Genomic DNA, 26,648 nt, shown 5'->3' on the forward strand with positions numbered 1-26,648 from the left:
CCCCTTTTCTTTTTATGACTGCACCAGAGACCAACGGAAATTCCCAGGCTAGGGGTCGAATCGGCGCTGTAGCTGCTGGCGTACACCACAGCCACAGCAACTCCAGATCCGAGCCACGTCTGCGACCTACCCCACAGCTCAGGGCAACGCTGGATTCTTAACCCACTGAGCGGAGGTCAGGGATCAAACCCGCAACCTCATGGTTCCTAGTCGGGTTCGTTAACCACTGAGCCACGATGGGAACTCCGGTATGTATCTCTTGCAGTCAGTTTTCTCTTGCTTCTGCAAGGCACCACCTTTGTATAGAAATAGAAAGCTTCGTGTGTTCCCTCTTGCTGAGACGACATGATCCGATTTCACCCAAGGAAAATGGAAGGGACTTCTCGTCTTAAAAGTTAAGAACAAGTGTGGCAGTCACCCAAGCTCTTCCAGATCCCCCTACCATTCCCAATGTTAGTAATAATTAAGTTTCTAATAAACTGCGTGGATCTCCATCCCTGCACGTTTAGGTTTAATCATTTTCTGGACTGGTTTGTTCCCCGAGGTGGGGTACTGGCAAATGAAAATAAAACAAAGAAAAAGAATCCCGTTTGAATTAGAGACCAACAAACTAATGCAACAAGCAACAGTTTATTTATAAAAAAAAAAAGGAAAAGAAAAAGAACAAAAAAGAAAAGAAAAACAAACTTTTTTTACTACATCTTATAGATTAAGTAAAAATACCTGTATTAATATATATGTATATACATACTGCATATATATATATACATATGATATAACATTAAAATTACATGCTTCTCAGGACAGAGGAATTAGGACATGTTCCCTTATTTCAATTCAAAACTCTATCACAATTTAAAATCACCGCAGGAAAAAACTCACTTCCTTTATTTTCTTTTTGAGACTTCAAGTACAGGAAGTTATCAAACCAGGATCTACACGTGGAGAACCATTTGCTATGCACAAATGACAACGAATTGCCACAAATCATGAGTCGGGGGTCTTCTGACTTCTCACACAGTTCTTCGCTCCCTACAACCTCGTCAACCTTCTACCTGAGATGACAGGGGATGATGAAGCATGACAGTCCACGATGGAGCAGGTTCCGCCGCGCGGATGTTCACACGGACGTTGCAACAAAAGCAAACACACACGTGTCTTATTGGAGCAACAACACTGGCCATGAAATCGCTCTGGAGGAGGTCTCTTCCTCCTCTTTCCTTGCCAAAGGAAACACAAAAATTGCCCAAAAAACAAACACACACACAAACAAACAACAACAAAAAAACCTCGGTGAAGCACCTCTGGCGATGATCAGCATACAGCGAGAGACAGAGAGGGAGCGTTTCTTTCGCCACAGCTCCTGGCTGACTTGGATGATTTCAAACACACCCTCTTCTGCAAAAGGCACTCACATATTGTCTGTTTATAAATCATACAGTGGGATTCCTTACATGGGAGTTTTTCCTACAAATATAAAAGAGATAAGCTGAGGACATGGTGTAACAAAGAAAAAGAGTATAAGAAATACACATTTTGGATCAATGTGCACTTTTTTTTAAAGGACAATCAATATAATAGTTTAAAAAAATTTCATTGAAAAGTTAGGAATTTCAGTAAAATTATCAGTAAGAAGCAAGGTACTAGAGGATGAGGGACGGAGGGAGGCTAGCTTTTCAAATGGCCAAAGCAAAGAGCACGGTCTGCCCTTAAACTAGAAAGACCAGTCACACACAACAGAATGTGTGAGGAGGGAGGTAGTGGCCGAGAAAGGGGGGAGGCAGGAGAGAGTGCGGCCTCCCGCAGGATGAGGGGGGAGGAAGGAACGCGCTGGGATCTTGGGTGGGAAAGATGGGCTGCATTCCCCTTGCCTCTGCAGTTGGAAGGGACCCTGCCCAAGCCAAAGGCTGCCCTCACCGGGACACCACCGAGCTAATGGAATTATAAGATGTGCCACTGTTGCAGCTTGAGGCGTAGGCCTCCTGGCCGTTGCCGTCGAGGTTGATTTTGAACACGGAGGAAGCCTTCAGCAGGAAGTCTGCCGCGTCCCGGCGCCCCAGCTCCCGCAGTTTGGACATGAGGACGCCGACTGTGCTGTTGGGGTAGGAGGTCCATTCTCGGAGTAGGGCGTGGACCGGGCTTGGGAGGAACTCCTTGGGAGCCCCGTTATTGGTGTTGTACTTGGCCACGAGGTCGGGGAGGCCCAAGTTCATGGCGAGAAGGCACCAGTCCTTCCCCATGGGATCGGGCGGGTCCAGCAGGCGACTGAGTTTCCTGCGAGTCAGGAGGTTCAGATCCGATGCGTGGATGTCCATGCCCAAGCTGGCCTGCACATAGACGTCGTGACAGCCGAAGCACATGATGCTGCTGAAGCTCTCCTTGTATCCGCCCATGGTGTTGGTCAGCGAGGTCTCCTTGAGGGTCTGCGCCCGGAAGAAGTCCCGAGGCTGGTAGATCATGACTGGCTCGTGATGCTCCCTCAGCTGCTGGGGGCTGAGGTAGTGCTTCACCGTCAGCAGCCCTGGCAGCGTGGTGGCCATGACGTTCTCGATGGTGCTACACACCGAGTCCAGCAGGAGGCAGCACTTGATCTTTTCCGTCTCCAGACCGCGCACCTGAACCTCGATGCCCTGGCCGTGGTTGACCAGGAGCACCAGCAGCTCCGCGCCGCGGTTGGCAATCTTGCAGCCGTTCACCCACAAGCGGATGTCCGCGTCTCCCTCCGCGCTCTGCTGGTGGATCCACCGGCACAGATTCACCTGCACCTTGTGAAAGATGCCACACGGGAAGGGGGTGAGGTGCTCCACGGGGACGATGCGCACGCCGCCGTAGACCCGCACCTCGTCCTCCTCGTCTGTCCAGGAGCGGTGCAGGTTGTCGGTCTTGATCAGGGCGGGGATGTCCACCATGGTCCCGCTGCTCAGGTCCCGGGCGCAGATGTCCATGGCGTCTAGAATCTGCAGCAGCTCCTCCACGTCGCTGTCAGGCACCAGGCGCTGGACGTCCTCCATGGTGTAGCGGCCCCGGTAATGGTGCAGGGCCCGGGGGGTCTCCACCGACAGCAGTTTCCCCAGCACGTTGGTGCAGAGCCAGCGGGGGTCCAGGAGCAGCACGTCCTGCACCGTTTCACTCTGCATGATGTTGATCTGCGGGGGAGGGAGGGGGGTAACAGGAACATAAACGGCCAGATACACCAGCTGCTCAGAGCACTGGAGGGCCTGAGCAGTAATGTAATCTGTGCAGATATTGTGAGGAATGACCCAGGACTTTCATAGGGACAGATCTCAAAAATCAATACTGAGCCCCCAAATCAGCTTGGCAATGTCATAAGGGAAATTCTGAAAAGACTACCTTTGAATCTTATAAAAGGTCAATGTAAAAAAAAAAGTATGTATGTATGTATGTATATATGTATTTATGTGTATACGTATATGTGTATATATATACATGTATGTGTGTATACACACATATAGAGAGAGAGCGAGTGAGCACAGCCAAATGCAAAGGGTGATTTTTGACTGGATTCTGAATCCCCAAAGAAATACACAAATGAATAAAAATGTCTAAATGGTTGTGGCTCAGCAGTAATTAACCCGACTCATATCCATGAGGATGCAGGTTCGATCGCTGGCCTTGCTCAGTGGGTCGAGGATCCGGCATTGCCATGAGCTGTGGTGGCAGCTGCAGCTCTGATCCGACCCCTGGAACCTGGGGAACCTCCGTATAGTGTAGGTGTGGCCCTAAAAAGCAAAAAAAAAAAAAAAGGCTATCAAACAAATTACTGAGACAAGTGGCAAACACCTGAATGAGGACTATAAATTCAATAATAGTATTATAGCAATGGTATATTTTTAGGCTGTGATAATTAATTATATTATTGTGGTTAGGCGGGAGCATGTCCTTCTCCTTAGGAGATACAAACTAAATTATTTAAGGGTGAAAGGCCATGATGTTTACAAAGCAAATAAAGAGAAGAGAGAGGGATGAAGCAGATGTAGCAAAATGGAAACAACCGGTTGAGTCAGGTGTAGAGTGTGTAAGGACAGATGGTACTATTCCTGCAACTTCTCTGAAGGCTTGACATTTTCCAAAAAAGATACAGAATGCTGTAATAGTAAACTGTAAGGTAAATTTTTAACACTGGTACATATGAAAAAGATTTGGTTGACCTGAAGGCAGGAGAGAAGAATGAGCCGAGAGGTGATTCCTGTCACATTCATTTCTTTAAAAAGCAGATGTCAAAGGAGTTCCCGTCGTGGCTCAGTGGTTAATGAATCTGACTAGGAACCATGAGGTTGTGGGTTCGATCCCTGGCCTTGCTCAGCAGGTCAAGAATCTGGCATTGCCGTGAGCTGTGGTGTAGGTCCCAGACGTGGCTTGGATCCCACTTTGCTGTTGCTGTGGTGTAGGCTGGCAGCTACAGCTCCGATTCAATGCCTAGCCTGGCAACCTTCATATGCCGAGGGAGTGGCCCTAGAAAAGGAAGAAAAAAAAAATGTGACCCTCCCCAAAAGAAGCAACTTTCCTTTTTACACCCTCCCTCCCTGGGGGTTCTGGGCTAGTTCCACAAGAATTCTGATGAGGTGGAGTCCATTCTCAGGAGGGGCCTAAGACCCCACCTTTTTTTTTTTTTTTTGCCTTTTCTAGGGCCAATGGTGCGGCATATGGAGGTTCCCAGGCTAGGGGTCGAATCAGAGCTGTAGCCGCCGGCCTACGCCAGAGCCACAGCAAAGCTGGGTCCAAGCCACGTCCGAAACCTACACCATAGCTCATGGCAACGTCGAATACTTAACCCAGTGAGCGAGGCCAGGGATCGAACGTGCAACCTCATGGTTCCTAGTCGGATTCGTTAACCACTGAGCCACGACTGGAACTTCAAGACTCCCCCTTTTGCACCAGGAGGACTTTCCTCCCCATCCTTTGGTTTCAATCTTTGAGATGTCCTCTGGATACAATTCTGTTCAAAACTGAGTCTGCAATTTTCTGGAATGCAGAGCAGTGTCTGCTTAGTTTTAGATAAGGCCATTGGGTGGAATACCATCTGTAATTCAGTCCTAGACATACATGTCTCCCCAGGGTCACAGAAGAGAGACTGATAAACTGTCCCGTGTTGAAGGAGACAGACGACTAAGCGACAGAGGGCAATTGTGGGATCCTGAGACGGGATGACTGATGAACTGTGAATAAGATCCTTAGATTAGTTCCTAGAGGGCAGGAATAAACCTGGAGGAGGGGCTAGCAGCCCATCAGAGTGGGGAGGGGCACCCGATTTAATTTTTCCTCTTTTTTTTTCTGCTTTCAATTTACTTATTAAAGTCTCAAGGACAAGGAAGAATGTGATGCCCAATAATGTAGCTTAATTGCTATGAGCTAGAAAGTTACTGGTCAAATGTCAGGAGGCAAGAGAATACTATATTGAAAAGTGAGAGTTTATTGGGAGTTTGGGGTACTTGTAGATGCAAACTATTGCATTTGGAGTGATTAAGGAATGAGATCCTGCTCAATAGCACAGGAGACTATATTGAATCATGTGTGATGGAACATGATGGAGGGCAATGTGAGAAAAAGAATGTGTTACTTTGCTGTATAGCAGAAATCGACAGAACATTGTAAATCAACTATAATAAATAAAGAGTTTATTATTATGGTTAATAGATATTATATATTTATACTATATTATATATTTATGCTATATGATATTATACTATATTACAAGGTAAGCTTGGGCCATTCATTTATTCCCATCCTTGGATTTAGTCATTTAAAGTACTGCTGGAAGAGTTCCTGTCATGGCGCAGTGGTTAACGAATCCGACTAGGAACCATGAGGTTGCGGGTTCCATCCCTGGCCTTGCTCAGTGGGTCAAGGATCCGGTGTTGCCGTGAGCTGTGGTGTAGGTCGCAGATGCAGCTCGGATCCCGTGTTGCTGTGGCTCTGGTGTAGGCCGGCAGCTGCGGCTTTGATTTGACCCCTAGCCTGGGAATCTCCATATGCCACAGGAGCGACCCAAGAAATGGCAAAAAGACAAAAATAAGATAAATAAATAAAATAAAGTACTGCTGGAGTAAGAACCAAGTTTGAAATTTAGGCTACAGTACTGTTGACCATAATTACTAACTCCAGACCCTATTTATCTATAAGTTGCAAGTTTGTACCGTTAAATATGTCCCCAATTTCCCCATCCCCCAGGCCTGATAACTACAATCCTATTCTGTTTCCACAAGTTTCATTTTTTTAGGTTTGATATTTAAGTTATGTACCGTATTTGTCATTCTCTGTCTGACTTATGTCACTCAGCACAGTGCCCTCACGTTCTATGCCTGCTGTCACAAAAAGGAGTGTCAGTTCCTTTTTATTCATGACAGAATAATATTCCATTGGCTATATAAGTATATACCACATGTCCATTCATCCGTCAATGGACACAAGTTTCTTCCATGACTTGACCATTGTCAATGAAGCTGCAATGAATGCGGGTGGCAGAAAAAATTAAAAAATAAAGTCCTGCTGGAAGGGCTAGTAGATTAGCCTGTAGTTTCATTCAAATTCAAAGGCTAACACAAACACAGCTTGAGGCTCTAGTTTTTAGGGTTGCTGGCTTCTGGATTCAATTATAACTTCAAGCCCATATGGTCCATATAAACTGGCCAAGGGTCTGAACATGACATCTGAGATCAGGGAGGTAAGCTTCTGGTTTGTAAAATTCTCAGACCTGTTTCTGGTTTTTCACATTCAGAACTAGTTTACCCTGTCTCCTGACTTCCCACGACGGAGGACTGTGAAGGCTGTGCCCCTTGAGAAAGATGGGCAGCATATGATGCCATGAGAACAGGCTTCCCAAGCTGCACACTAGTGTGGAATGTAACACACCAGGAACAGAGATTCCTATCCCATGGTCATTTCTGGGGATCCCTGCCTGCTGTGTCTTAGAGTCTCCAGATGTCGTCTCCCTGAGGATGCGTCACTGCCATTTCTTGACTGTCTGTGAACCCAAGAGGTCTGTTTGGAGTCAATAACACCCACGGAGAGCAGCCATCCTGAAAGCTGCAGGAATCACAGCTAAGTACCAGGGGCCCAGGGAGAGACAGGAGAGGCTCAGTCACCCAGGGGAGCCTCAAAAGAAACCAGAAAACCAACAAAGCAAAGCAAAGCAAAACAACAGCTTGGAACAGGCGGGCACAGAACCGCAGCTGAGAAAAATCACTTGTAGCTCTGTGTGACAGTCACCCGTTTGGAACCATCACGGGTAGTGGGTGCTGGCCACTCCGCCTCCCCAGCTCATCCCACCTTCGGATGCTATAAATGCAGCCTGGGAACCCCTCCTGGACCCTTGCGCCAGGGCTGGAGCCCTCACCTCGCCTGTGCTGTGGAGCTGCTGGGCGATGTGCCGGAGTTCCGCCTCGCTGGCCAGGGGGTTCAGCTGGTCCTGCACGTCGTACACGAACTGCTGCAGTGACATTAGCTGGTTGGGCCCATTGAGCTTCCTCCAGGAAGGCAGCGTGGAGATGATTTTCTCACACAGGTGTGTCATTGGAGGGCAGACCTAGAACACGCAGGATGCGCAGGTCAGCGGACAGCTGTGGGGACTCAGGAGGAGCCGGGATCAAAATGATGCCGCTCACATCTGCATATTGCTTGTAATTTTTCAGATGTGCTAGTGCTCTTTTCGGTTGAGTAGCAGGGCAGTTCTTTTTACGGCGTTGCCTTTAAGCGGAATTTAATTTACCAAATAGAACATTTTATAGAGGCGTGCCTTTTCCCCTGATCATGTTAAATAGGTGGCGAGGCTTCACAATAATGCTTTTTATTTTTATTTTCTTTTGGTCATTTTAGCGCCACACCCGAGGCATATGGAGGTTCCCAGGCTAAGGGTTGAATGGGAGCTATAGCCGCCAGCCTACACCACAGCCACAGCCACAGCCACGGGGGATCTAAGCCACGTCTGTAACCTACACCATAGCTCATGGCAACACCAGATCCTTAACCCACTGAGCGAGGCCAGGGATGGAACTCTTCTCCTCATGGATCCTAGTTGGGTTCGTTAACCACTGAGCCATGATGGGAACTCCACAATAATGGTTTTAGAACAGTGAACTCAATCAACTCATGTCCACTAACTCCTAGTGCTTTCTTCCCTCCCCCCTCCCTTGGAGTGAGGGGTTCAGCCAGGTGATGGCCACTTTATGCACAAAGAGACAGGAAAAGAGTAGGTATCATTATCAATAATAGATGGGTTTTGGAGCTCCTGCTATGGTGCAGCGGGTTAAGGAACTGGCATTGTCTCTCTGGCAGTGCGGGTTTGATCCCTGGCCAGGCACAGCAGGATAAAAGATCCCGCACTGCCACAACTGCAGCTCAGATTTGAACCCTGGCCTGGGAACTGCTGTATGCTGCAGGTGTAGCCATTAAATAAAAAAGAAAGAAAAAAAGATGGGTTTCTACCAGTAAATTTGGTATTCATGGGGATTATTGTTGAACTATTTTAAATGTGATTAATTCTTGGTAACTGGCTTGAAATAGGTTTTTAATCTCTTAACCTGGTTAAATTAATCAGTCTATGTTACAGACTCATAGAATCAACACATTTTTCATTAGGTTTTTTCCTAATTAAAACCCCACCAGCCATGCACTGCACTGCATCATTAATCCCATAATTAATTAGTCCCTTCTGGAATCATATCTCTTATACCCCTAAATTCTACTTCCTGGAGTTCCCTTCGTGGCTCAGTGGTTAACGAACTTAATTAGGATCTATGAGGTTGTGGGTTCGATCTCTGGCCTCTCTCAGTGGGTTAAGTATCTGGTGTTGCTGTGAGCTGTGGCATAGGTCGCAGAGGTGGCTCTAATCTCAAGTTGCTGTGGTTGTGGTGTAGGCTGGCAGCTGCAGCTCATATTTGACACCTAGCCTGGGAACCTCCAAATGCTGCAGGTGCAGCCCTAAAATAGCAAAAACAAACTAAATTCCACTCCCTTATCCAAAAAACAAAATTCCTTGGGATACGGAGTTCCTGTTGTGGCTCAATGGTAAGGAATCCAACTAGCATCCATGAGGACACAGGTTCGATCCCTGGCCTTGCTCAGTGGGTTAAGGATCCAGCATTACCATGAGCTTCGGTGTAAGTTGTAGACACAGCTCGCATTCTTCGATGGTGTGGCTGTGGTGTAGGTTGGCAGCTGTAGCTCTGATGTGACCCCTAGCCTGGGAACTTCCATATGCTGCAGGTGGGACCCTAAAAAGACTAAAAAAAAAAAAAAAAAATCCTTGGGATAAAGGCAGTTTATTTGCTGAGTGTCACCTGCCTGATCTCAGGTGCTGGGGAGTGCAGGGGACATGAAGCAGACATCATGCCACACCCCAGTTCTGATCTCTTTAGGGAGCACAGGCCCTTGTCCCACCTGGTGGGCAGGTACTGAGTCCTTCATAGACCACTGTTCCATGTCACCACATACTGGTTTCTGTGACAGGCTCTCCAGGGCCTCCAGGCTTACTCCCTCCCCACTGACTGTGCCACAGTGCAGCCCCCTCAGAAAGCAAGGGCCAGGCTTCATGACAGAGGAAAGGGTTCCTGAAAATTCCAAAAGCATGTCTGAAACTGGAGCCTCGTATTGAAAGCACGGCATGCCGGACGTCCCATTGTGGCTCAGCGGAAACGAATCTGACACGTATCCATGAGGATGCAAGTTCAATCCCCAGCCTTGTTCAGCGGGTTAAGGATCTGGTGTTGCCGTGAGTTGTGGTGTAGGTCACAGATGCAGCTCGAATCTGGCATTGCTGTGGTTGTGGGGTAGGCCACCGGCTACAGCCCCAATTTGACCCCTAGCCTGGGAACCTCCATATGCTGCGGGGGTGCCTCCACCCACCCCCCGAAAAAAAAGACCAAAGAAAAAAAAAACAAAGGAAGCATGGCATTTCCATCAAGCAAACTACAGTTATAACCAAAGCGGCATCTGCCAGGAGAGCCACATCCCCCCTGTTATACTTGAGCTTGGAAGCGGGAAAAGTCCCCGGGGCTTTATTTCTGCATTTTCCCATTGGGACATTTACCCTTTTGGTACCAATTTCAGAGAGCTATTTGAGTAACCTTTTATAGGCCAGAGGCTTGGAAAGTATTTTCCCCCAGTCCATCTCACCTTTTAACTTCGTTTATGGAATTTATTTGCCAGAACAAACCTTTAAACCTTTATGTTGTCAAATGCATGTGGCAAAATATTGGTAGATTTTCTTTGAAAATGCCTGAGCTTTTCTATCTTGGTTTAATAGGTTTCCCCAAGCGCTCCCAAGTTATTTTAAAAATAAAATCTCTTGCATTTCCATTCAAGACATTGCTTGATTTTCTTTCTATTTAAAAGCTTTAATCTGCCTGAAATTTATTTTGGGGCTACGTAGCAAGAAGGAGTTCAAACTTATTTCTTTCTAGGCAAATGGCCAGGTGTGCCAGATCATTTATTAAATAAACATTTTCCCCATTAAATTTAAATAACATCTCTGTTTTCTATTAACTTTCTGTAGGTGTTCTGATTTACTTCTACACTCACTAATCTATTCCACTTATTTATTGATTTATTGATGACAGAGCCTTTATAATATGTTTCTTTTATTCTTCTACTAACCTTTGCAGAGAAAACCCCTATCTCTTCAATCCTAATCAGACACTAACTGGAACTGTATTAGGTTTATGTAACTTTGGAAAATGAAACACTTTGTAAGATCTGGCCAGCCAAGACCACCGTCTCCTTCCACGTGGTCATCTAATATTTTATGCTTGTCACTGAAGTTTGCGGGTGACTGTTTTTCCACGTTTCCTCATTTCCCAAATATTTCACCCTAAGTCACGTCTGAATTGCTTGTGTAATTTCTAAATGTCTCCTTGTTTCTCTCCTCCTCCGTCCTCACCCCAGAGCAATGCGATAAGAACACGGCCAGGCAGACACTCTGTATTGGGTCCCCTGAGAACCCAAGCAAACCAAGAGGGCCACATAAGGAGACCCGAGTCCTGAGTCACTGGACGGTCCGGGTGAGGTTTGAGTCCACCTTCTCCAGATTTACTCACCGAAACAATCTGGCTCCGGATTTCTTGCAGGTGATTTCGAAGTACCTTCATGTCCTTAGACCCAGAAGCCCCGGCATCCAGAACAAACAGCTTATTTGAAATGTGAAGATCGTTTCCAAACCTAAGGGAAGAGCAGGGGAGGGAGGGTGGGGATGCTCATCAGAAAGGCTGGTGGGATGCGGGGCCGTTCTGGTGACCTTGCAGAGACACCCCCATGTGCGATTTGCTGGACTCTCATGTCACCCTGATGTGGAGGCCTGGGAACACTGCTTGGCTTCGATGGTGCAGACAGGTGCCCTGGGCTCCACAAAAGGGTGGGAACACAGCTAGCAAAGATCAGCTCCCCTCAATGAGAGAAAGGGGAGGCCTAATGTACCCACTTTACAAATCAGGAGAAAAGGAGTTCCCGTCATGGCTCAGCGGAAATCTGACTAGCATCTATAAGGACGCAGGTTCGATCCCTGGCCTTGCTCAGTGGGTTATGGATCTGGCATTGCTGTGGCTGGGACATAGGCCGGCAGTGGCTACAGCTGATTTGACCTTTAGCCTGGGAACCTCCATATGCTGCAGATGCAGCCCTAAAAAGACAAAAAGGAAAAAAAAAAAAAAAGCCCAGGTCAGGAGAAGATACGCTGCCACAAGTTGGTGGAGTGAGACCAGACGGATGGGTGTGAAAGTCATACCTTAGATCTAAAATACCCGTACATGTAAACCAGTACATTTAGAATGGATAAGCAATGAGGTCCTTCTGTACAGCACAGGAAACCATATCTAGTCCCATGGGATAGAACATGATAAAGATAGTATGAGAAAAAGAAAGTATAGGAGGTCCTTTGATGGCGCAGTGGAAACGAATCCGATTAGAATCCATGAGGATGCAGGTTCAATCCCCGGCCTCACTCAGTGTGTCAGGGGATCTGGCCTTCCCATGAGCTGTGGTGTAGGTTGCAGACGTGGCTTGAATCTGGCGTTGCTGTGGCTATGGCATAGGCCAGTGGCAACAGCTCTGATTCAACCCCTAGCCTGGGAACTTCCATATGCTGCGGGTGCAGCCTGAAAAAGACAGACACCCAAAAAAGATAAATACGTGAGTAGACAGATGGGGTAATTAACTAGATGGGGGGCACCCTCTCACACTGTATATTGTATACATAAATCAGATCACCACTGTGTACAGTTTAAATACCTCACAATTTTATGGGTCAATTATACATCTCGATAAAGTTGAAAAAAAAAAATACAGAAAACAGCTAAGGTACCACTCTGGTCAGTGGTCCTGGAAGGCAGGGACAAAAATGAGAAGACTGTTGATTTTTTTTTTTTTTTGTCTTTTTAGGCCACATCTGCAGCATACAGAGGTTCCCAAGCTAGGGGTTGAATCAGAACTGTAGCTGCCAGCCTACACCACAGCCACAGCAATGAGGGATCTGAGCCATGTCTGCGACCTACACCACAGCTCACAGCAATGCTGGATCCTTCACCCACTGAGCGAGGCCAAGGATTGAACCTGCATCCTCATGGATACTACTCAGATTCGTTAACCACTGAGCCACGACGAGAACTCCGGAAGACTGCTGCTGATTTTCTTTGTGTGCCCTTTGCCTCTGTTTGATTTGTTCGTATGTGTATTCCTTGTTTTGGTAAAAAGGAAACAAACCAAAATACAACAAAAATAATCGACCCGGTCAAAGAGGGCTTTTACTTTCAATGCCTCTCTCAGGGTCACATGACTGCTTGAGTTACCCGCCGCTGAAGTCGCCCTGGCCGCCTCACCTGTTCCTGATCTCTTTCAGCAGCGAGATGTCTTTGTCATATCCGAACTCGCCTCCAGCTGGACGAGGGACATTCATGATGTCAGCGTGGGTGGCCACCAGGACAACGCGGAGTGGGTTCTTGAGTTTGCCGCCAAAGGCTGGGGGTAGAGAGCAGACTGTTTCAGAAGCGGGTCCTCCATCCCAGCTGCCTCCCTGCTCAGGCCCCGGCCGTCCTGTAACTCCACCTGCAGATTTGAGGGCCCTGTGACCTCTGCCAAGGCAAGGCCTGGTCAAAATTGGAATGAGGGAGTTCCTGTTGTAGCACAGTGGTTAACGAATCCGACTAGGAACCATGAGGTTGCGGGTTCCATCCCTGGCCTTGCTCAGTGGGTTAAGGATCTGGCATTGCCGTGAGCTGTGGTGTAGGTTGCAGATGGGGCTTGGATCTCATTGCTGTGGCTCTGGCATAGGCCAGTGGCTACGGCTCTGGTTAGACCCCTAGCCTGGGAACCTCCATATGCCGTGGGGAGTGGCCCTAGAAAGACCAAAAAAAAAAAAAAAAAAAAACCGGAATGAGGAGTTCCCGTCCTGGCTCAGCGGTTAACGAATCTGACTAGCATCCATGAAGACACAGGTTTGATCCCTGGCCTTGCTCAGTGGGTTAGGGATCCAGCATTGCCGTGAGCTGTGGTGTAAGCTGCAGATGTGGCTCGGATCCTGCATTGCTGTGGCTGTGGTGTAGGCTGGCAGCTGTAGCTCCGATTCGACCCCTAGCCTGGGAATCTCCATGTGCCTTGCGTGTGACCCTAAAAAGAAAAAAAAAAAACAACAACAACAACAAACCAGATGAGCTTATAGCCTATTTCCTGGGCCTCCAGGAAGGTTACTCAAAAGTGAACCAGAAGCAGCCATGGAGCTCAGGTGGTTTCTCAGCGCTTCCTGCAAACTGGCCTTGTTTGCCTGGTGAGAGGAGATCTAACCTCTGACCAGGGGGATGCCCTTTACAAGATCAGAGCAAGTCTGCCGAATGCAGCAATAGCACAGAACTGGCTCAGAAGAGAGATTCCTGCAATTCACACAGGCAGAGAGCCCCTTCTTAAGGGGAGGGTCTGAAAGGAAAACACGAAAAAGAATGAGAAAGGAAGTGGCCAAAGTGCAGGTACCCTGAGGGGAATCAGCCCAATTTATTATTCTATGCTTTTCAAAAAAAAAAAAAAATGACTGCTGAGTTTTGTGCCAAGGAAGGCTATTTCTTTTTCTTTGGTATGAAAAGAATAAAATAAGCTTAATCCACGCTGTCTTTTTCCTCTAGGAATAAAGCTAAGGTAATGCATTCAGTCAATATGGTTCCTTTTCTTTTTCTTTTTTTTTGTCTTTTTAGGTCTGTACCCACAGCATATGGAGGGTCCCAGGCTAGGGGTTGAGTCAGAGCTGTAGCTACTGGCCTACACCACAGCCACAGCAACCTGGGATCTGAGCCACATCTGTGACCTACACCACAGCTCACGGCAACGCCTGATCCTTAACCCACTGAGCGAGGCCGGGGATCGAACCCAAAACCTCATGGATGCTGGTCAGATTGGTTTCCTCTGTGCCATGACAGGAACTCCCCTTTTCTTTCAGTTTTGATGAAACCACAGAATGAAGCTACTCTGCCATTAGGTAAAGGTACAGGAGCTACCAAAAGAAGTAGTCCACTTTGCACCACACAAAAATGACTGCAGCTCTAAAATGTAGAAAGAAAGTGAGAAATAATTCTCAAGGAAATACTCAGAATCGAGTCTTTCTGGCAGAGATACATGCTTGCAAAGCAACGCCCGGCAGAACAAAACTAACAGCTGAGCCTCAGCGACCTTCCAGAGTGGAAATTTCCTGGTAGGAGGGAGGAACAGGGGTGGGCGCAGCTGCTGACCACAAGCTGCAGGATCCGGGGATGACCTGGGTGCAAGGCCAGTAAGAAGGGTATTCCCTCCCCCAGGCTCACCTATGGGTTCTTCAACAGGGACAAGAGACTTCAGGAAACTGAGCCAGAAAATCACTTGGTTCAGCTGGATCTCATAGGGTTCTTCTAGACTGAAAACGATGACATGGATGGATGTGGGATCGTTTGCAGCAAAATAGTCATAACAGCAGAAATACACGGGATTTCCAGAGAACTCCCACACGCTGAAATCACCAACTCCTACAGAGAAAAAGGGAGGATTAGCATCATGGAACACCACCACCAAATTTCAATCATAATCAATTTTTCTCAGCACTTCTGGGATCACCCGCAGGGGCAGGGACATACATATGTATTTATGGATCCACCATCTATTTATTTCTGCATCTACTTATGTATAGATCTACACATGGAATACATATTTTTAGTTGTCTGCTTCTATAGCCATGTCTATTATTGTTTTTTTTTTGTGGTTTGTTTGGTTTTTTTTTTTTTTTTTTGGCTGCACTCATGGCAAGTGGAGGTTTCCAGGCCAGGGACCTAAGCCACAGCTGCGGCGACACTGGATCCTTAACCCGCTACACCAGAAGGGGAAGTCCCTCCATGCCTTTTATCTATATATCTCTAAATCTACTTCTTTTTCTTTTCTTTTTTTCTTTTTAGGGCGGAATCCGTGGCATACGGAGTTCCCAGGCTAGGGCTCCAATCAGAGCTGTAGCCACCAGGCTACACCCCAACCACAGCAACACAGGATCTGAGCCACATCTGCAACCTACACCACAAGTCACAGCAACACCGAATCCTTAACCGACTGAGCGAGACCAGGGATCAAACCCGCAACCTCATGGTTCCTCGTCGGATTCGATCTAAACCTTCTTTCTGTTTCTGCTTATACATTTTCCTTGGCACGTCCATTACTGCATCTGGACTTATATCTCTAACACTCCACACAGTGTGTGTATGTGCTTGTGTATAAGCAGCAATGGAAAGGTGTATGAGTTACATATATACTTGGTTTTTCACTCCCAAATAGTGGTGTATACTCACTATGAAATGTAACCTTGGAGTTCCCGTCACGGCTCGTGGTTAACGAATCCGACTAGGAACCATGAGGCTATGGGTTTGATCCCTGGCCTTGCTCAGTGGGTTAGGGGTCCGGCGTTGCCGTGAGCTGTGGTGTAGGTCGCAGACACGGCTCGGATGCCGCGTTGCTGTGGCTCTGGTGTAGGCCGGTGGCTACAGCTCTGATTCGACCCCTGGCCTGGGAACCTCCATATGCCGCAGGAGCGGCCCAAGAAATGGCAAAAAGACCAAAAAAAAAAAAAAAGGAAAGAAAAGAAATGTAACCTTAACTTCGGTGAATTAGTAACTAAATTCACCTTCCACAGGTGAGTGAGGGACCAGTCCAGGCAGGTCAGAGGGAGCAGGCACCATGCACAGGTGTAAGATGCAGTCGTTGATGAGCAGTTTTTTTGCAAGAAGGATGTGAGTGGAGCTGTGAGGAGACTGGGTCTGAGAGGCCACCCACGCTGGGGGAGGGAGCAGAAGGGTTAGGCTGGGGAGGAAGGTTTTGTGTGTGTGTGTGTGTGTGGTGTGTGTGTGTGGAAGGGGGCAGTTACATGAGCTGTGGGTGTGGCTGGTTTTCCCAGAAGTGTCATGGGTGAGATTCCGACCTGGAATTCCTAAGGCTCCGGGAACCCCCAAAGATGGCTCAGACACATGGACACTACTTGAAAAGGTGTATTAATTTACCTATCAGTTATCATCATCATCATTATTATTTTGCTTTTCAGGGCCACATTCTCAGCAGGTGGAGGTTCCCAGACTAGGGACTGAATCGGAGCTACTGCTGCCAGCCTACACCACAGCCACAGCCACTTGGGATCAGAACCGAGTCTGTGACCTACACCACAGCTCACGGCAAAGCCAGATCCTTAACCCACTGAGTGAGGCCAGGGATCGAACCCACATGCTAAGGATACTAGTCAAGTTTGGTTACTGCTGCGCCACGAGGAAAACTCCACATCAGTCATTATTAAGCACCTGCTGTGTGCCCATTTCTCTGCCAGGTGCTGGGGACACCAAGGTGTTTAGCTTTGCTTTGAGGGGCGGCATTAATCACTCCTCCAGTCCCGGCTCAGTCCCCGGGCTGCGCTGGCCCTTCCTTTGTCCCTGTACAGCTGTGACGGATGCCTGCCCCCACCGCTTCCTGGGGGAAACTGAGGCCAAAGGGAAATTCGAGGTTCTTCCCATTTGGAGCGGGCGGGCCATACCATTCAAATAGGCATTTTGGATGTCGATGGCCTTGGTGGACTGGTCATCGGCGGAGCAGTGCGAGTGGTGGGCCGGGGCCCCGAACACCTCCAGCATCCCCTTGGTGAGGCCCGGCTCGAACATCATGCTGCGGCTCCGGACGCTCACGTTCTCACAGCCGGGGTACAGGTTGTTGATGCTCACGGAGACTGCGGGCCAGAGAGCAAGCAGGTCAGACTCTTCCTCCCAGCCTTTGCCTGGATGTCCCCTTTTCTGGGTCGCTCTGGGTCCCCATCCCACTGCTGCTTCAGGCTGGGTTGTGTGTGTGCCCCTTGTGAGCTGGGCTGGGCTGCCACGTTTCCCAGGGACGCTGCGCTGATTCTGTTGGCTCCATTCCCCACCACCCCCCATGCCCCATATCCTTCCTTGCACTACTCTGTGGCCCCACAGGCTGACCCCATGGACCCCATCTCTCAGGCTGTCTTGTCATTTGCCTCTGGTTAGGGTCCTTCAGCAGAAGCCATGGAGAGGCTGGGAGGGGAGAAAGGCCGAGGCATTTTTTTCCCTCCTCACTCCCTGCTGCTTTTCTTTCTTTCTTTCCTTTTTTTTTTTTTTTAATGGAAGTTTCCAGGCGAGGGGTCAAGTCAGAGGTGCAGCTGCTGGCCTATACCACGGCCATAGCAATGGGGGAGCCAAGCCACGTCTGCAACCTACACCACAGCTCATGGCAACGCTGGATCCTTAACCCACTGAGAGGCCAGGGATTGAACCCACATCCTCATGAATCCTAGTCAGGTTCTCAACCTGCTGAGCCACAGCGGGAACTCCCTGCTGCTTTTTTGAGCCCAGTTGTGTCTCTGACTGTAGACCCCCTGAGTGGCTTCTCCCCTGGAGCTCCAGCTTTCCCTGGATCGTGATTTCTTCTTCTTGCCTTTTTAGCCTCAGGAGTGGTAACAAATGGCTCCCGCTGTTCCAAGCTTCCAGATGCCTCACTGTCTCTTGTGTGTTCCTGTGAATTGTGCCCAACTCTGAACTTCTATTAAATTCCCACCAGGACCCTGACTGATGAACGCTAGATTTTACTTTATTTTTTTCTTTGCTTAGGGCTGAATCTGTAGCATATGGACGTTCCCAGGCTAGGGACTGAATCCGAGCTGTAGCTGCCGGCCTACACCACAGCCACAGCAATGCCAGATCCAAGCTGCATCTGTGACCTACGCCAGAGCCATAGCAACTTGGGATCCAATCTGCGTCTTCGACCTATACCACAGCTCACAGCAACACTGGATTAACTCACTGGGTGAGGGCAGGGATCGAACTTGTATCCTCATGGATACTAGTTGGGGTTCTTTTTTTTTTTTTTTTTTGGTCTTTTTAGGATGCACCCTTGGCATATGGAGGTTGCCAGCCTAGGGGTTGAATCAGACCTGTAGTCATTAACTTACACCACAGCCACAAAAACGTGGGATCCGAGCTGTGTCTGTGACCTACACCACAGCTCATGGCAATGCCAGATCCTTTAACCCACTGAGCAAGGCCAGGGATCAAACCCTCGTCCTCATGGATACTAGTTGAGTTCTTTACCACTGAGTCACGACAGGAACTCCACTAGTTGGGTTCTTAACCTGCTGAGCCACAACAGGAACTCCAAAACCTAGATTTTAATCACACTGTTTCATTGCATTTATTTTTATTTATTGGTGGTTATGATATTGGTTTTCCATGTATAGTAAGGATGACTTCATTTTCAAAGCTAAATAAAAATCTAAATTAAAAAAAATCAGTTTAAAAATATTACATAAATCATAGTAGAACTTTGCAGGGGGATAAGTTGAATAACACAGTTTGGGTCCCCTGGCCAAGAGCACTTCTCTGTGTGTCCTTGGTCCTGACTTCTTCTTGGCTTGCCCAGTTCCCCTAACAGACTCACAGAGATCTGGGGCTGTAGGGGGCGGAGACAGGGGCTCCAAAGGTGGAGGGGGGGCTCAGTGAACCGAATCCCACCACATACTTAGCACCTGCAGTTCACAGTTAATAGTGAAGGTACTGCAAGGTACTAAAGAAAAGATCATTTCAGAGTTCCCGTCGTGGCACAGTGGTTAACGAATCTGACTAGGAACCATGAGGTTGTGGGTTCGATTCCTGGCCTTGCTCAGTGGGTTAAGGATCCGGTGTTGCCGTGAGCTGTGGTGTAGGTTGCAGACGCGGTTCTGATCCCGAGTTGCTGCGGCTCTGGCGTAGGCCGGCGGCTACAGCTCCGATTGGACCCCTAGCCTGGGAACCTCCATATGCCTCGGAAGTGGCCCTAGAAAAGACAAAAAGAAAAAAAAAAAAAGAAAAAAAGAAAAATGATCATTTCACCTGGGCCACCTGACTTTTACAATTGGGTGATCCAGGGAGTTCCCATTGTAGTTCAGCAAATTAAGAACCCAACGAGAATCTATGAGGATGCAGATTCCACCTCTGGCCTCGCTCAGTGGGTTAAGTGGGTTAAGGATGTGGTGTCATAGCCACAGCAATGCCAGATTCGAGTGTGGTGTAAGCTGCACGTGCAGATCAGATCTGGTGTTGCTGTGGCTGTGGTGTAGGCCGGCAGCTGCAGCTCCAATTTGACCCCTGGCCTGGGAACCTCCACATGCCGCAGGTGCAGCCCTAAAAAGAAAAGAAAGAAAAAAGGTAAAATTGGTGATTCAAAACACAAAAAAACTGTTGCTTAAGGATCAAAAATTTCAGGCTGAGGGAGTTCCTGCTGTGGTGCAGCAGAAACGAATCCGGCTAGGAACCATGAGGTTTCGGGTTCAATTCCTAGCCTCCCTCAGTGGGTTAAGGATCTGGTGTTGCCGTGAGCTGTGGTGTAGTTCGAAGATGTGGCTGGGATCCTGCATTGCTTTGGCTGTGGTGTAGACAGGAAGCTATAGCTCCAACTCCACCCCTAGCCTGGGATCCTTTATATGCTGTGGGTGCAGCCCTAAAGAGCAAAAAAAAAAAAAAAAAAAATTCCGGCTGGGGACACAGACAATGGGAATATCCAAGGGGTTGAGGGGGGAGGAAGAGAAGGGTCAGGTGCATGGGCAGGAGGAGGGGCGATAAGATGTGAAGAACAGTTCATATATGTATGTTTTTTCCCCCCAGGTTATAAAAGCAGAAAACTTGGCAAACAGACATGTAAAGAAGAAAACAAAACAACTCAACTGTCTATGACAATGTGATGGACATTTTAGCATATTTCTTTGCAGATCATTAGTTCAATTCTGACAAAAGCCACGGGGCTTTGCAAGAATGGGTTTGTCCATTTCCCTGTGCTCTGACCACTGTCGGGAATAAGATTTGTCTCAGTGGCACTGCAGGCTGGTGCTTGCTGGCGGGGTTGGGGAGAGCAGACCAGATTCAGTGTGTGACAGACCTTCCTGCACCTTGCTGATAGTTTTTGTTGGCAGGATGAAAGGTTAGGACACAGTTTGTATATAGTATTATTAAACTCTCGGTTATTACAGGGAAACATTACAATCCTTGGAGGGAAAACCTTTTTGCTAACTGCTGACCCCTATTGGTGAAAAGTGGCAGCTGCTGATGGAAAAGGCACTTTTGTGCCCCAGTCAGAAGAGACCTCTTGCAAACCTGTCCTGCAGCGCTTCCCCTAAACACTTGCTCCTCCGCTGGCATCGTAGAACCACAGTTCAACAGCTACAGCACTTATCTGGCTACGAGGTGAGTGTGCGTGTGGTCCCCCACACCTCCCAGTCCTGTCCTCCAGCTGGTGGCCCGTCCTTTGGCCTCCAGCGCAAAGCAAAGGGCCAAGTTTCTAAAGGCGAACGACTTTCCTGCAGACACAGCCTCCTGGTTCTTCCTGGCCTCAAGCAGGACTGAAATTAATTGTTGATTCCAGGGACTGTCTGGATGGAAACTTTATTGATTTATTTATTTTTGGGGCTGCACCCGCGGTATATGGAAGTTCCCAGGCTAGGGGTCAAATCAGAGTTACAGCTGACAGCCTACGTCATAGCCACAGCAATGCCAAATCCGAGCCACGTCTGTGACCTATACCATAGCTGAGGGCAACACCAGATCTTTAACCCACTGAGCAAGGCCAGGGTTCGAACCTGCATCCTCATGATACTAGTCCAGTTCTTAACCAGCTGAGCCACAACAGGTACTCTCGGAGCTGCATTTTAGCAAAAATCTACTTCCAGATTCTTCCAGATATGGGAAACTGACCAGGAGGAAGATGAATGGACATATTATTTCTGAGCACTGAGGGCTGAGCTGCAGATAAGATCTCTCCCTCCTGGGAAACCCATACATCACCTGATGTGTGGCCGGTTCAGTGTAGGTCACAGGCTCCTGGGGCATCAATTCATATCCAATAGAATGAATAAAAATTCCAGGTCACATATCTGGATAGATCTCATCTCTTTGTCTTTCTCTGTCTCTGCTTGCTTGCTTTCTTTTCTTTCTTTTTTTTTTTTGTCTTTTGTCTTTTTAGGGCCACTCCCTTGGCATATGGAGGTTCCCAGGCTAGGGGTAGGATCAGAGCTGTAGCTGCCTGCCTATGCCAGAGCCACAGCAACGTCGGATCCGAGCCGCCTCTGTGACCTACAGCACAGCTCACAGCAACGCCGGATCCTTAATCCACTGAGAGAGGCCAGTAATCGAACCCGCGACCTCATGGTTCCTAGTTGGATTCATTTCTGCTGCACCACGATGGGAACTCCTGTCTCTGCTTTCTATCTCTCTCTGTCTGCCTGTTTACCTGCTTGTCTCTCACAGGCACAGAATGGTTCAGACTGGAGTGACTTCAATCCAGGACAGGAGAGAGTTGGCTCCCTCTAGAGGTAACACTAGGAACTGCCAGAGAAGCTCATTTGGAGCTTTGAGACAAACACAGGCCTGGTCCACACACACAGGCTGAACTAAATCATTAAATTGGAAAAACTAATGGCTTCTGAGAAAGTGTAAACCTATCTTAATTCCCCAAGTTAAGCAAAATTACAGAGGAAAATGGAAAACGTGAGCACGAATATGCCCTATGTTGGATGGAGTTGCAAGTGTCATTTAATAAGCTCTGGCTCGGGAGCCAGACGTGTCGTGAACCAGCAGCTGTGTGACTCCAGGCAATCTACTTGACAGCTCAGGGTTTTAATAAAAGGGTGGTAAAAATGCCAATGAGGCTGTCATGTGGATTAAATGAGGTGTCACACGTTCCACATCTTGCCCAGTTCTTGGCACACAGCTAGTGCTCAGCTCATATCAGCAATACGTGTTAGTCATATTATAAGTATTCTATTTTTTTTTTCTTTTTAGGGCCACACCTGTGGCATATGGAGGTTCCCAGGCTAGGGGACGAATCAGAGCTACAGCTGCTGGCCTACACCACAGCCACAGCAACGCCAGATCTGAGCTGTGTCTGTGACCTACACCACAGCTCAAGGCAATGCCGGATCCTTAACCACTGAGAGAGGCCAGGGATCCAACCTGCAACCTCATGGTTCCTAGTCGGATTCATTTCCTCTGCGCCACAACGGGAACTCCATAAGCATTCTAATTATATATCCATTTAGGTTATATTTCTTCCCAAGTCTACTGCCGTGTTCAGAGGGAAGACGATGAAAGGAGTGGGTAGATTTCAGGCAGCTGTCCCCCACCCCCTGATTAAGGCTGCCCAGAACTCTTCCTTATAGAGACAGAAACCACAAAGAAATACAAACTTAAAGACATTTGTTTTCATCCTGGGGAACAGACTGACACCTTCGTATCATGTACAGAAAGTGAATCCAAGGCTCAGGCTTCACCACTGACGTTGTTTTTGTTTTTTGTTTTGTTTTTTTAGGGCTGCACCTGCAGCATATGGAAGTTCCCAGGCTAGGAGTCAAATCGGAGCTGTAGCTGTTGGCCTATGCCACGGCCACAGCAACGCCAGATACAAGCCTCATCTGCAACCTGCACCCCAGCTCACGGCAACGACGGATCCTTAACTCAACGAACGAGGCCAGGGATCAAACCCACGTCCTCGTGGATACTAGTCAGGTTTTTAACCCACTGAGCCACAACGGAAACTCCCAACATTGACACTGTTCAGGTCTCTATTCTTGGATACCAGCTGGATTCATTTCTGCTGTGCCGCAATGGGAACTCCTTGGGTCTGTACTCTTACCTTTGAAAAACTTAATCCCCCCACTCTAAAGCGGGCGTTCAGGACAAACAACACCCCAACCTGCACAACTTCCTCTTGCTCACCTAGGTGCTTCCTGCAGCTCTGGCTATGAATCCAGAGAATTGTGTCTGCGGGAGGTGGGGGCAGACGACAAAGTCCGCTTCCCAGCCAGGGTCCCAAGGAGCAGACGAACCAATGGAAAAACCACCAGAAGCCTTTCAAAAACCACCCACCCACTTGGAGATGTGCCGAAATAGGCTTCCGTTTTTTTTTTGTCTTTTTTTTTTGCCATTTCTTGGGCCACTCCTGCGGCATATGGAGGTTCCCAGGCTAGGGGTCTGATCAGAGCTGTAGCCACCAGCCTACGCCAGAGCCACAGCAGTGCGGGATCTGAGCCGCCTCTGCAACCTACACCACAGCTCACGGCAACGCCGGATCCTTAACCCACTGAGCAGGCCAGGGATGGAACCCGCAACCTCATGGTTTCTAGTCGGATTTGTTCACCACTGAGCCACAACGGGAACTCCCAGGCTTCCATTTTTGCTGCTCTGTGTTCTGGGATCCCAGGATGCGCCCGCAGCCCTCCCAGAAGAAAGCCTACAGGGGGGCGGGGTGGACCACCCTGGGGGCCGAGATCTCATCGCTGCCACCTTGAACCTGTGCCAGTCCAAGCTCTCCGTGTGTTCACAGGCAGAGTCCCCTGGCAGGACACGACCTGATGGTGCTATTTGGCACATCTATGATGGTCGACCGTGATTTCAGTGGTGCCTTTTCCGGGTTATCACTTGGGCAGGGTGCCCTTGCTGGCCAAGAGAGGGGTGGGCACCAGGCCAGGAGCCAGGGAGACCACCCCTAGAGGCCACTGACACTGTGGGAACCAGCCAGCCTCTGGCCAAGCACCCACATCAAAACCACCCCTCTTCCCAGACCTGGACACCAGCTTAGAACCCAATGGAGAGCTGGGGGCTGGGGGGTGGGGGGAGCCTACCTGCTGGCTTGGAGGCCAAGGGCGAGGGCGGGAAGCGCGTGGAGTTGGTGGAGGAGAGCCGGGGCCGGCGTCTTCGGAAGAAGCTCCGAAGCAGCCCACACTTGAGAGATTCCACCAGGGTGGTCTTCCCAGACCCCGAGTGGCCAAACAGCTTCAGCTTGATTCTTGGCTGGAGGTTCTGCGTGGGTCGCAGCTGCTGGATGAAGAGCCCTCGGTGCGTGTCCTGAAACCAGAGGACAGAGGGCCTGATGGTCACAGAGGAGCAGACCCCTAGCAGGACACACATGTGGTCCCCAAGGTTCTGGATGCTCGCTGCATCCTTCCGGTCTGGGAGTTTTCTTTTCCGTTTTGAAAAAATTGAGGGATAAGTTATACCCTCAATTGAGCTATACCATTAGACTAGAGTCGAGGTATAACAATATGCTAGTTCCAGATGGACAACGGAAATGATTCCGCGTCTGTATACACCGTGAAAAGATCACCATAGTAAGTCTGGTTCACATCCAACACCACACACAGTAAAGCTTTCTTTCGTGTCATGAGCACTTTAAAGATCTAGTCTCGGAGTTCCCATCTTGGCTCAGTGGTTAATGAATCTGACTAGGAACCATGAGGTTGCGGGTTCAATCCCTGCCCTTGCTCAGTGGGTTAAGGATCGGGCATTGCCCGTGAGCTGTGGTGTGGGTCGCAGACATGGCTTGGATCCCGTGTTGCTGTGGCTCTGGTGTAGGCTTGGCAGCTACAGCTCCGATTCGACCCCTAGCCTGGGAACCTCCATATGCCATGGGAGCGGCCCTAGAAAAGACAGAAAAAAAAAAAAAAAGATCTATTCTCATCAACTTTCACATGTGCAGTGCAGCATTATTAACTCCAGTCAGTGTGCTGTACAGCACCTCCCTGAGATTAACTTATAATTGAAGTTTGTACCCCAGTCTGCGATTTCCATCCATGTGGCACATACATTTCATTCTGTCCCCACTGCCTTTAGAAATTTTTAATGTAGGAGGGAGTTCCCATCGTGGCTCGGTGGAAACAAATCTGACTAGCAACCATGAGGACACAGGTTCGATCCCTGGCCTTGCTTAGTGGGTTAAGGATCTGGCTTTGCCATGAGCTGTGGTGTAGGTTGCAGATGTGGCTCGAATCTCGAGTTGCTGTGGCTGTGGCTGTGGCGTAGGCTGGTGGATGTGGCTCTGATACGACTCCTAGCCTGGGAACTTCCATGTGCTGCAGGTGCAGCCCTAAAAGGCAAAAAAATAAAATGGTGAATTGTAATGTTATCTCTATTTTACACTAAATTTTTTAATTCATTTTTTTAAAAGTTGAGTTGACTTACAATGTTGTGCTTATTTTACATTAAAAAAATGTTTTTTTCTTTTTATGGCTGCATGTCTGGCACATGGGAGTTCCCAGGCTAGGGGTCAAATCACAGCTACAGCTGAAGCCTATGCCACAGCTTGTGGCAACGCCAGATCCTTAACCCACTGAGCGAGGCCAGGGATCGAACCTGCATCCTCGCAGACACTATGTCAGGTTGTTAACCGGCTGAGCCACAACGGGAACTCCCCAAAGCATTTTCAACACCCCACAAAGAAACTGTACCCGTTCGTAGACCCTCCCCTCTCTACCCGGCTACTGGCAGCCACCAATGTGCTGTCTCTATGGATTTGCTGACTTCCACTGCGTATTTTTTGCCTTTTAATTAATTAATTTAATTTTTAAATTACAGTTGACTTACAGTGTTCTGTCAGTTTCTGCTGTACAACAGCAAAGTGACCCAATTATACGTATACAAATATATATTCTTCTTCTCACATTATCCTCCATCATGTTCCATCACAAGTGCCTGGATATCACCGTGCTATACAGCAGGACCTCATTGCTTATCCATTCTATTTTTTTTTAAATTTTCTGCTTTCTAGGGCCACACCTGTGGCATATGGAGGTTCCCAGGCTAGGGGCTGAATCTGAGCTACGGCTGCCGGCCTATGCCACAGCCACAGCAACTCGGGATCCAAGCTGCATCTGTGACCTACACCACAGCTCATGGCAACGCTGGATCCTTAACCCCCTGAGCAAGGCCAGGGATCAAACCTGAAACCTCATGGCTCCTAGTCAGACTCATTTCCACTGTGTCACAAAGGAAACTCTGCTTATCCATTCTAGATGTAATAGTTTGCATCTACTAACCTCAGACTACCCGTCCATCTCACTCATCCCCCCAGCGCCCCCCACCCCAGGCATATATCCAGACAAAACTTTCATTCAAAAAGACATGTGCATCCCCATGTTCGTTACAGCACAACAGCCAAGATACAGAAACAACCTAAATGTCCATCAACAGATGTGGTACCCATACACAATGGAATACTACTCAGCCTTGAAAAAGAATAAACTAATGCCATTTCTGCTGCATTTTGATGTATAACGAACTGGGTGGAACAATTACTGTGAAACGATCTATTAAAAGTGAAATGGGGTTGGCCCTGTTAGACTGGCCAGGGCAACT

General features: G+C 48.4%; 1 protein-coding gene across 6 annotated transcripts in view; it reads right to left on the bottom strand.

Moving 5' to 3' along the window:
- Positions 1-707: 707 nt before the first annotated feature.
- The window catches only part of DAPK1 (death associated protein kinase 1), a 219,309-nt gene continuing 193,368 nt past the window's right edge, over positions 708-26,648 (bottom strand). For all 6 annotated transcript variants that reach the window (XM_047755509.1, XM_047755504.1, XM_047755506.1 and 3 more), the window contains exons 20-27: positions 24,140-24,362; positions 17,021-17,209; positions 14,790-14,987; positions 12,825-12,963; positions 11,052-11,172; positions 7,355-7,543; positions 1,918-3,146; positions 708-1,467 (exon numbers count right to left, since the gene is read on the bottom strand). In XM_047755509.1, coding sequence (XP_047611465.1) covers positions 1,434-1,467; positions 1,918-3,146; positions 7,355-7,543; positions 11,052-11,172; positions 12,825-12,963; positions 14,790-14,987; positions 17,021-17,209; positions 24,140-24,362 — 2,322 coding nt within the window. In that variant the 3' untranslated portion in view covers positions 708-1,433. The remainder of the gene's footprint in view (positions 1,468-1,917; positions 3,147-7,354; positions 7,544-11,051; positions 11,173-12,824; positions 12,964-14,789; positions 14,988-17,020; positions 17,210-24,139; positions 24,363-26,648) is intronic.

Source organism: Phacochoerus africanus, chromosome 12 (assembly GCF_016906955.1).
Source record: "Phacochoerus africanus isolate WHEZ1 chromosome 12, ROS_Pafr_v1, whole genome shotgun sequence".
In the NCBI taxonomy this organism is placed as follows: domain Eukaryota; kingdom Metazoa; phylum Chordata; class Mammalia; order Artiodactyla; family Suidae; genus Phacochoerus; species Phacochoerus africanus.